The 12,060-nt window shown below is 39.7% G+C and overlaps 1 protein-coding gene across 7 annotated transcripts in view; it reads right to left on the reverse strand.

The window, feature by feature from the left end:
- Window positions 1–12,060, reverse strand: part of TPST1 (tyrosylprotein sulfotransferase 1) — an 89,823-nt gene that overhangs the window by 42,556 nt on the left and 35,207 nt on the right. For all 7 annotated transcript variants that reach the window (XR_012665314.1, XR_012665313.1, XR_007353167.2 and 4 more), the window contains one exon: window positions 651–1,591. Coding sequence is in view for 2 of the 7 variants with exons in the window: in XM_048824116.2 (XP_048680073.1) it covers window positions 651–1,495 (845 nt within the window). In the remaining 5 variants the exon portion in view is untranslated. The remainder of the gene's footprint in view (window positions 1–650; window positions 1,592–12,060) is intronic.

Here is a 12,060-nt window from a genome sequence, read left to right on the forward strand (position 1 = left end):
TGCAAACTACTCTGTGTTTGTTTTAGCAAGTCAAGTCACCAACTGGTTAGAAAAACCATGATTGTACTGGTAGTGGTGATGGGACCTTTAGAAGAAACATCCAGCATGCTCATCTCACAATCCCAAACAACTTCCTACACCTTATTGGGGGTCAAAAGCCCAAACTGCCCCTTACCCAGAGCAAAATCCTACAACTTTCCTTGATATCTTCTACAAGGTAAGTATGCATTTTCAATATAAAAATCTGAAGCACACAACACTTTGAGGCCAATGAAAAAAACTGAATTTAATGTCAAAATTAAAAGACTAAGAAAGGACAATTGTACGGGTTATTTCATTTCCTACGTAATCCAGTAAAACCCTTCAATCCAAATGAAGCTGCTGCAAAATTTCATGTCAGCCACTCTGGTGACACAGAGCTTTGTTGCAGAATTTAGGTCCAACTTGCTGCAGCGTATTCTGCTCTTTATCTACAGGAACATTAAAACGGCCATAGTGAAAAGTGATTAAAGAAAATACACTACTGCTGAGACTTGTCAGCACTTGTATTTCTACAATAACCTGTAATTATACTTGGCATCAAAATGCAAGCCATGTCTAAACAGTGAAGTTTAGATCGATACAAGACACCAAGAAACACTTGTACTCACTTTGAAAGAGAGACACCACCTGCTTTCCCAATCATTTCCTCATGGTGTAGCACTGCTTGGTTCCATGGAATGTGGAGAAACTTTAATAGAGTTCTCATCCACCTTTCAGGATGTAATACAAGTTGTTCATAGTGTACCAGCATGCATCTTTCAAAACCAACCTCCATACACTGGTTATACATAGTCTCTATGGCACGATTCCACTTGGTCAAACAGTCCCTGTAGCTGTTAAGGTCAAACCCAGCTATGGTGACTTTTCTAGATATCATGGAATGCACCGATGCACGACCATCCCGTACCATTAGAAGAAATTTGGCATTGGGGAAAATTCTGGCAAGATAAGTTAAGGACTTCAGAGCAAAAGGATCTTTATTACACAAATAGGGAGCAGGTTCCCCATGTTTAACAATGATTTCCAATAAAAAGGCTTGCATGGCTGAGTCCAGAACTTCATCTGTCACCCCAGCTTCATCCAGTCTGATTTTCTCTTTACTTGATCTGGCCCACATCTGCTTAACTGCCAGAATTCGAGGGATTACCCTAGTCTCTTCTCCACAGCGGATATCGGGGTGAGCATCTAGCATGGCACGCATTAGTGTAGTGCCACTTCGAGGCACCCCTCCAATAAATATTAAAGGCATGTCTTTATTGTAAGCAAAGGTTTTATTTGCTTTTAAGTTAAAGACAGTTCTTATTGTGGTTCTCCCACTTTCCATCCTCACTGGCTGGCTGCGTTCTTCTATTCTGTGGTGACATTCCATAGCATGTTGCCCCAAATAAAACACCGTCACTGAGCTGATCACCAGACATGCCAATAACAAGTTTTGTTTGAGTTTTCCAACCATTTTGATACAATAGTCACTTTAAATAAACCAATCTTTTACTCCGGATTATCTTCAGATTTTCACGCCATGAAGATTATAGTCCAAGATGATCAAGATCTGGTGGGAATAAAAGAAAAAATTACAACTGCACTAGGAACTATTACAGATTAACATATATCTATCACGATGCCAGATATTTCAGTTGGAGATAAATTACAAGTTCCATGGTGTGATGTTAATACCACTGAACGTAGTACATATATATAAATTCTTGAAACAGAATATGTATTCCATGTTATACCATGTACTTCCATTATATTAATGAGTCCCCATCATCTCCTCCAGTGGATATACTCCATGAGGACTGGTTCAATTCTTTTGTTTCTCTGTGATAGCGCCAAAGCTGTGTGTGGTCTACAGCCAGCCAGATGACTGTATTATCACTGTTTAGTAAGACAAATAGTCAGCTCCATTATCAAGAAAATATTCAGAATAAATTGAACCACTGGATATCTACTACTAAAAGGTACGGTCAAGCAAAGATGTCACTTATGTAAGTGTCTGCAAACTGAAAGGAAAAATATTCAAAATACGTATTTCATTATTATTCGCTGAAGTTTAACAGTGTGCTTAGTACTTCAAAAAAGGGGAAAAAAGAGCAACTGAGAGCTCCTTGAGGCAAGAACTGTCTAGATAAAAAACAAATAATAAATCAATAGATACAATTTCACATTTGGGGAAAGCAGGATATAATTTAAATCAAACCTGAATAGAAATGTAAGTTGGCTGTGTAGCCTGACCCAAAGTTGGGTAAATATAATTGTAACTTGAGGATTAACAGGTTCTTGTCCCAGTAAGATTATTGTAAAGTTATATAATTTGGGAACCCCGACGTGCACAGGTGCAACACTCACACTATAGGAATCTCTCTCTCTCCATATATATATATATATAATGATTTATTAATAATTTAGCAAAGATTATACACACACCTAAACTCAACAAAGCAGATAGAGATAATACAGAAAGTACATTTGGATGTCCATACTTACACCCTTATCTTTCATACTTAACCATTATCTTTCTTATCACCGTCATCGTCCTCATCTTCCCCGGTGGCCACCATTCTGGCCCCTCCCAAGGTCTATATCTTTCCAACCTCCCTGCTGCCCCTGGATGTTACTTTTATAGTAGGTTACGCTGACACTGCCATGACCAATGCATATACAATAGAGGTCCTTATTTGTATTTTTCCCCTTAAGCTGTCCGTTTTCTATAGGTTAGTATATGTATGATGTTACCCTATTAACGTACACGTCAATTTGCTGTCATGGCAGCTTTGTGGTCAGAGGTCCTGTCCAGAACTTTCTGGATGTTGGTGTCAGCTATGTTCTGTGCTGGGGTCACCTGTGTTCTGTGAGTGGCTGATGTCAGTATTCTGGACAAAATTCCCCCTCTGGCATGCCACTTTCAGTTCCCTATAACTTATGAGTTACTTAAGTTTATCTATACCAAAGGTTATAGATCTCAAGCCTCACACTATCTACTAAAGCCAAATCTTACAGGATAAAAGCCTATAAGTTCCTTGCATTACTACTAAATATAATAAAGCAAGATAAAGCAATAAATACAATACAGGTAAGCTGGCCCACTGGGCTCCAGCTGTTGGAAGCTGCTGAAAAATTTGGAATATTAGAATAATTTTGGCTTGATGGATAAACGGCAGAAAATGTGGTCTCAGGAATGAGATATACAGGTAATGTCACGTCTCATTTCCAGATACATAAATACATTCTGCCTTCTATCATATCTGTGAAACCCCATTGCCTCCAGTGGATTTGCACAGATATAAATCAGAGGCAACATCTTTATTACTCATAAAGATGCAACTTTCAGATTCCATGTTGAGTTTAGAGGGCTGACAGGAAAGAATGTTCTTATACTTGCAAAGTTTTAAAATTCAATATAGAGCCACTGATATAAGCATGGAATCCTATACAGCTTTTTAAAAATCTTCCTACATATCTCAATGCAGGAGACAGAGAGAGAAGAGTGCTGCATAGACAATATTTATGACCATATGAGATACAATATATGACTCACTCACTCAGACATCTTACCCAGTACAGATAGGAGTGAAGTCTTTCCACGCATCTCTGGAGTATTGCATACACGTTGAAAGGAGAAGGAAATAAATTCTGCTCTCAGATACATTGGTGCAATACCACTGAAGTCAGTGGAGATACACCTGTACAACACTGTACAACTGAGTCCATTATATTCTTTAAGCCTAATAAGAGACTTGTTAAAATGCAATTACAGTTTGTATTTGGCTGGTGATTTTAGGGTACAGGGGCTGTTTCCTTGGAAACAGAAAAGATGAGGTTAAGCGAGTCTGAGGTACAGTAGAACCTCAGAGTTACAAACACCAGAGATACGAACTGACCGGTCAACCACACACCTCATTTAGAACCAGAAGTACGCAATCAGGCAGCAACAGAGACAAAAAAACCCAAAACAATTACAATACTGTGTTAAATGTAAACTACTAAAAAAAAAATAAAGGGAAAGTTTAAAAAAAGAATTGACATGGTAAGGAAACTGTTTCTGTGCTTGTTAAATTTAAAATAAGATGGTTAAAAGCAGCATTTTTCTTCTACATAGAAAACACAGTTGCCAACTTTCACGCAGTAAACAGGCACCCCGACTTTCATAATAAGTCAAAAAACAAGCTAATCCCATTTTAAAACAAGCCCAAAACAAGCCAATCCCTAAGAACCCCAACACTCTATGTAACTAGATCCCCCCGGCCTGCAGTCTGGGACTGTGGTGGGCCCGCTGTGCATCCCTGACTCTTTCCCACCCTTGCCCCTCCTTGCCGGGAGCAGATCGAAAAAAGAAGCAACAAACTACAAGCCAAACAATCAACAAGTTACAAGCCAAAAACTAGCCAACAAGCAACTCACAAGCCAATTAAGCCAAAAACAAGCTCAATTTCTGCATTTTATTCATGGGTCTGATAGTAAAGTTTCAAAGCTGTATTAAGTCAATGTTCAGCTGTAAACTTTTGAAAGAACCACCATAACGTTTTGTTCAGAGTTACAGACATTTCAGAGTTACGAACCACCTCCATTCCCGAGGAGGTTCTACTGTATGTAAGGCAACAAAGTGGGGATCTGGGACCAAGACACAGGATGAGGGTCTACACTGGTCTCAAGCCTGAGTGCTGCCAGGGCATCAACACCAGTTGTTATCAGCCAAAAATTTAAAACATACCTCAAGTTAATGGAAACCCTCTTCAACAGAAATAATGTGAAAGTTTCATTTACTCTTTTTGAGAAGAGTAAAATTTGTGTGGAATGAAGCAAGTTTTATGTTTCAGTAAATCAAATAAAAACCCTGATTCTGCAAACCCTCCAAGATGAGAGCTCAGACATAAATGGGAGCTTCACGCATAGAAGACTTGCGGGAATGGGCTCATAACATGATTCTGTTATCAGCAAAGCAATTTGAATGTAATCAGTCCGAACAATGACAGAAACTACTGCATTATATCTGTTTAACAGACCAAGCTAAATAAAATTGTTAAGGTGAAATGATCAGCAGAAAACTGACATCAGGTAAAAATAAATTAAATTTTATACTTCAGTAAGGAGCTTGAATCAAATCAATTTAGAAGTAGACATAAGGTATTTTTAGCATACAATCTGAACGTAAAGTGCATGCTCCCAATTAAAAAGAGCATAAATTTAATATTATCATTAAAAGGAAATGGCAACCAATGATCATTAGTGGCACTAATTGACTGTCAACAATTTTGTCAAGTTTATGCAACTCTACATGTTGCAAATGCCTTAATAAAAACATGCATTTAAATAATGCAATTAAAAAAAATTCTAGAGCTTTCAGGAAAACTGCTTTGGAGGGGGAAAAAGAGGAAGAACTTTCATAAAGCAGTCAAAACAAAATACACCCACAAAAATATTTCTATTTCTTTTTGGGTTTGGAATGTGGAACGTCAAATATCTTTATTTTTATTTTGTTGTTTGCGCTCTATTTCCATAAACTTTAAAATAAGTATTCTTTTGCTTATGAGAATCTGAAATGGACCTCTCAACTGAAGAAGTTATTGACGGGTGACTCAGACAGCACAAATGAATTCTGACCTCAGGAAAGAAAGTGCCAGGAGCAAAGAACAGCTTTAGTACCAAGGCTCAGGCACCAACGAAGAAGAAAGTTAACTAATTCGCTATCTGTGAGGTAAAGAGAGAACTGGAACCATCTCAAGTGGTACATGTAAACACACATCTATTTACAAATGTATGCTAGTTGTTTGTACCAAAAAAAAAAAAAATCTATGAGTATAGTAATTTTAAAAAAATATATTATTTATTTTATCAACAAAAGATTATGGAAATAATAGATCCAGTAAACTACTTTTAAATATAAAGAAAATATGTAGCCATTTTACATTTCCAACTGTGCTAGTGAGTCAGATTTATTTGTTAAATAATCACAAAATACAAGTTTTGACTTAATTGATTGCAATACTGTTGACTGAAAGCTCTGAGGCCAGGGATTATCTTTTACTTTGTGTTAGCACCTTGGCAGAGTGGGGCTTCAGTTTTGTTTGGGGCCTCCAGGCACTAAAAAAAGCCAACACAGCAGCAACAAGTAAACAAGCACTCAAATCCTACTTCAAGGGGAACTTTGGGTGTGCCAATGTGGTGAGACTTGGCCCTTGATTAAATAATTTTTCAGGTTTTAAATGGGAGAATTCCACCCACCCCAATCCCAATATTCAGATTTTTTTCTTCTTTGCACATCCACAACTTCTAGAACAAGTCATTTCCCCCTCCTCTATTTAAAATGTTCTTCACTAGACAGGTTTTAAGTCTGTCCTTTACTCCTCTACTATCTTCAAAGCTTTGAATTCTGTCTTGATGTACAGGGAAATTATATATTTATATTCTCACTGGTGTTAAATTTATCAATTGACCATGCTGCAAGTTGAAAAACTACTTACAGAAGTAGGAATGTATTAAACTTCAGCTGAGGTTCAGCTACAATATTAAACAGCTATTTAAATGAGGGAGGGGGAGAATGTATAATAAATCCTGATGTAAGATTCAGCATTCAATATGAAAAGCTAAAACCTTGCATAATGTTTTAATATTTAATTATGTAATAAAGCTTTACCAAAACAGAAAGTGAAGCTGAGCCCTGGGTGGAAATAAGATATATCAGATAATGTTCAGATTCTCTATGAACAGCACCCGCAACTTCTTTCCTTTTTTTAGCCCATCTTGAACTTCATGTACATAGGTCTGTGCACATTCATGCTATTTACGTGTAAGAAGAGAGGAGGGCCCTTCGTTGCCAAAAATCCATCACCTAAGGTTAGCAATCTGAATACATGGCTGCTTTTCATTAAATCTTCGGGCAAGCACCCATATGACAAACATGAGAAAACCAATTAGCCCAGCAGCAGCAAGAGCACTGACAGATCTCCCCAGGCTCTAAAGACAGCATGAAAGCCCTTATTTGTGGAGTTTCCTTTTTGTTTTGTTTTGTTTTTTTAAAGTCATTTCACTTTTGTCAAGGTACAGAAATGAATGCTGTCAAAACAGATTAAACTAACGCACTACAGCGCAATCCCTCTTCTGGTTCGGAAACATGCTATGTATTGAAGTATTTTATACAATCCAGTTTTTAAACACCCTCTTAAAGGCATCATTTCCTTCTGTAACGATTTCACCAAATGGAGATGGATAAACAATGATATTTTCCCTGTTACAAACTGGCTCTCTTTTTTACTTTCTTGTTTGAGTACCAGTGTTACTGAAGGACCCTACCCAGTCCTGCAGGCAAACAGTTAAACTTTACTTCCCAGGCTGGATTTGCAGTACCAGTACATAAGCAACAGTGGTTTGCTAGATACTTGTTTCCCCCTCAATTGCTCTAATAAATTTTCTCGAGTCATACCATGACTCAACTCTTGAAAGCCAATTAGATGTGTAAAATATTCAGATAGAATTCTTTTTAAAGATATATACTCCAGAACACATTCTTCTCCAGATTATAATTTTAAGGAAAGTCAAATTTTAAAGAGTGTAAATAACTCTTTTCACGGATATAATGTCTGTCAACTAAGGATCTTAAAATGTTTTAGCTTTAAAGTCTTGCAGTACCTCTGAAGCAAGAATTGTTATTTAAATTTTAAAGAAGGAAAAATGGTGCAGAGAGGTTAGATGATTTGCCCAAAGTCACAAAGTGTGTCTATTTATACATATTAGATACTGGTTAGTTTTGAATAAAGTTATGCCTTCAATTGAGCCTCTCAGGGTGTCAGATATACAAAAAGATCTATAGTTAAATATCATGTGTCTTTCAAAGTATGTTTGTAACAGAAAACAAAAACAATTAACAGACTTAAAACAAGCCAGTGTGGGCCTGTTCAGATCCCTGATGGCTTCAGTTCCAACCACTCCTTCCCTCCCTATGTTATATCTAATAATAGTCTAAACCTTGCTAAATTCAAAAATATATTGTAAGTAAAATATTACCCAGTAAATACCACTGGTTTTTAGAACATATACAATATATTATGTACTGAAGTTTTTATGTATAGACACACACACATATGTATATACATATATAGAGAGACTCATTACATGTACATTTACAATTGATTTGGTAAATCAAATATAAATTAGCAGAAAATCTAAATATGAAAAATAGAATGTAAAATATTTCATATTCATAGTGTGCCAAATGCCCTGCACAAACTGAATAATGAGTGCTATTTAAGGTTTAGGTTATAGTCTAATTTACATGTCAGGAGTACTGATTGTCCTAAGGGACTTCTCGTTACCATAATACGAACCATCGGAGGCATTAGTTTGCTGTAGGTGTCTTCAATTGGAATATTATTTATAGAAAACCCACATATACATCAAGCCTACTGCAGAATATATTCCACAATTTTTGCTGAAACTTGTGGAGCCTATTTTAACTCTCTCCCCTGTAATCCTAGCCACACTTTGTACTTTTGGCCAGAAGTACAAATAAATGAATTTATTCACAGAGAGCACCAGAGCCAGGAATCCACAAGGGGATGCTAACAAAGCAAAGTGAGTGATTAACTCTCTCACATTGCACTTACTGAATATATCTACAAATATGAAGTCAGTTAAATTCTGTGCAGTCATGAATTCAGTCACAGTAAGTGGAGTTACTCCACGAAGTCCAGTACATGGCAAGTTAATGTTAGTAGGATAACAAAGTTTCACTTCCCATTGTATTACACTAGAACAATTTAAAAAATAATACTTTCCCTTGTTTAAGAGAAGTGGAGCTCCCGGTGCTCACTAAGGCATTTAAGCAGTCCAGTGCATTTTAAAGTTCAAACCTTAGTTAGGAGAAAGGAGCAAGTGAGCGTCAAATTTAATCCTTTGCTGCAGCTACTCTTTGGCCAGAGACAACTTTCTACAAAGGTGAATTAACAGGGGAACAGCATTGCTGCTGCCCTTCTAAAGGTGTCGTCAAATATTCTGAAACAGTTAGCTTGTCCTCCACTTCCTTCTTTTGAACCACTGGATCAAATTCTGATAACTGGGCCTCTTCCCAAAAAGACAAAGTGTAGTTGTACTCATGGGCACCAGGTTTATATAATTTTTGGTGGTGCCCAGAACGGAGCCATCCCATCCATAGCACAGACTGGGGCAACTGCCCTGGGCCCTGCGCTTCAAGGGGACGCGGGGTCCAGGGCAGCCTGGGGGTTAGAGGGGGCATGGTGCCGGCAGAAGCGAGTGACCCAGCCCCAGACCACCCCTACTCTGCATCCTCCCTGCCCCCATTCCACCCCTTCCCCCAAGCCCCCGCCCCACCTATGTCCAGCTTCCGCCCCCTCCCCTGAGCAACACCGGGAGCTGGCGGGGTGGAGCGGGCTGTGGCCGGGTCACTTACTGCTGGCGCCAGGCTTCCCACTAGTGCCCCCAGGCCGCCCTGGAACCTGCGTCCCCCTGAAGCGTGGTAAGCCCAAACATTGGTGGAGCCGGGCCCACTTTCCTAAGTATTGATGGAGCACAGGAGCGACAGGCCCATATAACTTGCCGTCTATGACTGTTTAGATTTCTATGGGTTTTATCTTGCTTTTCCTGAGTGGTATGCTTTATAGTTTTTTGGCAAGGTGCTTCTGAAGAAAATTGTTGGGAGGAGGGTTTGCCATATAGCATCTGGCTTTGTTTTATCAGGCCACCAAGCCTTTGGTCATTTTCCCTGGAGCCCGTTCATTCCCTTGATATGACTCAGATAAAGGGGACTGAGGCAGGAGAACAATGACTAGTTTCTCCCTCAGCAGGTATAGACAATTCAAGATAGCTTTGCCCTGTTCTGGGCAGTTCTTTGGTTTATGTCTCCGCCTATTAGATTTCCACTCCAACTGCAAAGGAAAAATAGGGCTCTCCAACTTCTCTGAGGATTTACTTTTGTCTTGGAAAACTTCTACCCCACACACCCTAAAGTTTCACTTTCCTTCTTAGAAAGAGGTCTTCCCCCTGCTCCTTAGTCTCCTGGCCTGTGTCTCTGAGGAATAACAGGACTTGCTCTTGCCCACAAATCCACATCCCGAGAGGTTACAAATCTCAACCCTGAAAGGTCTGAGGTCAAGGAGCAGTCCGGTGACCATTCTGGTGAAGTTAACCTCTTTTACCCAGAGATGCTGAGCTAAACCTTCCAATAGAAGCTGTAAAAGGAAACCCATTTGAGAGTGACATCATAAAGGAGCTAAATAATCTCCTGGTAAAAATACAGCAGGAAGGGGTGGATTGAAAGGATGAGCTGGGCCAAGTGCCCCAATTATTTGGTCATTCAGGTCCAAGCTGCTTTCCCACCCTTTCCTCCATGGTCTGGAGCTAAGAAAAGAGACGGTTGGATAGCAATGGCTGATGATATATGCCTGGGCAGTTATGCATTCTTTCCATCCAACTTAACAGCAACTTACTTCTGCCAGACCTCCTGGAAGGCAGGAGAGGAAATGAGATAGGAATCCCTAGAAGCCTCTGCTTTGCTGACACTTAGTTCTTTGAACCATCCTGTTTCCCTGCTCAACAGAGGGAGGCTTAAGTAATCCCTGGCTGGGACAGCCCTTGCTTATTTTACTCAAAGAGCCGAAGCCTATCTAGTCAAACCTGCCTCTAGCTGAGGTAATAAACACAGAAGAATTGGCAGGCTCCTCAGCCGCTTGGATCATACCCTTTCTTCCAGTCCCGCCCAAGTCCAGTTTTGTCCTTTAAGCTGCAAGCAAAAAACCTATTGTAAAGGATTCTTAAACCTTCCTGTGCAGAACAAAGGTTCTACCCCACCACCAAATACTGTGTGGGCAGCAGGAAATCAGGCACTTCAGAAGTCACGAGACCAGTGGTTCCCAAACTGGGGTTTGTGAAATGTATCAGGGGGTTCTCAGAAAAAAGTTCTGTAATGGCGTATAGAACTGTCCCTAGGAACTCTGGGCGCGGAGGCCGGCAGTCCGACCTCCGCGACCATGACTTCCTTGCAGAACAAGTTTAAGCTTTGTTGTAGTCATGCGTTGTTTGCCTGGACTGCTCAAGACCCAAATGCTTGTGGGAGGCACTCTTTATTTGAGTTGGCTTCTTAAATACCTTCATGCTGTTTCACGTCTGGTACTCCTTGATGAAACATGTAGGAGGCTTAATCGAAGTGATATGAGCTACAAAAGTGAAATCTTGGAAGAGTGTTGCCATTTTCATAATGTAATGACAAACAACAATAAACAGTGTGTAATAAGCGTGTCATAAAAAAAAACAAATTATTTCCAAGATCACTGCTTCTATCACTTATGCTTAAGTAAGGGAGAAAATCCCTGGAAATATTCATTTTTAGGAGGGGGTTCGTGAGGTCTGGTATTTTTGTGAAAGGTGTTCGCAGATTGTTAAAGTTTGGGAACCACTGCACTAGACTAATCAATAGGCAAAAAAAATTACTAACAAGTTCATAGAATATAGAATATCAGGGTTGGAAGGGACCTCAGGAGGTCATCTAGTCCAACCCCCTGCTCAAAGCAGGACCAATCCCCAATTTTTGCCCCAGATCCCAAATGGCCCCCTCAAGGATTGAACTCACAACCCTGGGTTTAGCAGGCCAATGCTCAAACCACTGAGCTATCCCTCCCACTCAGCTACCCCTCCCCCTCAGAATATCAGGGTTGGAAGGGATCTCAGGCAGTCATCTAGTCCAACCCCCTGCTCAAAGTAGGACCAAACCCCAATTTTTGCCCCAGATCCCGAATGGCCCCCTCAAGGATTGAACTCACAACCCTGGGTTTAGCAGGCCAATGCTCAAACCACCGAGCTAATGTAACAAAAATGTTACCTGGTGAACCAAAATGTAGATTGTATTGAGCTAGGACATCTACAAAGTGTTTAATTACAAGCATTAGCCATTTTAACATGAAGTAGAATACTGGACTGGGACACGTTTTCTTCTGCCCACCACGCTTCACGCTTCACCCTTCCCCAGAACTCATTAATACATCTCCAGAGGAAAAACGTTCATCCAAATTACAC

The sequence above is a fragment of the Caretta caretta genome, chromosome 17 (genome assembly GCF_965140235.1).
Source record: "Caretta caretta isolate rCarCar2 chromosome 17, rCarCar1.hap1, whole genome shotgun sequence".
NCBI classification, from domain to species: Eukaryota; Metazoa; Chordata; order Testudines; family Cheloniidae; genus Caretta; species Caretta caretta.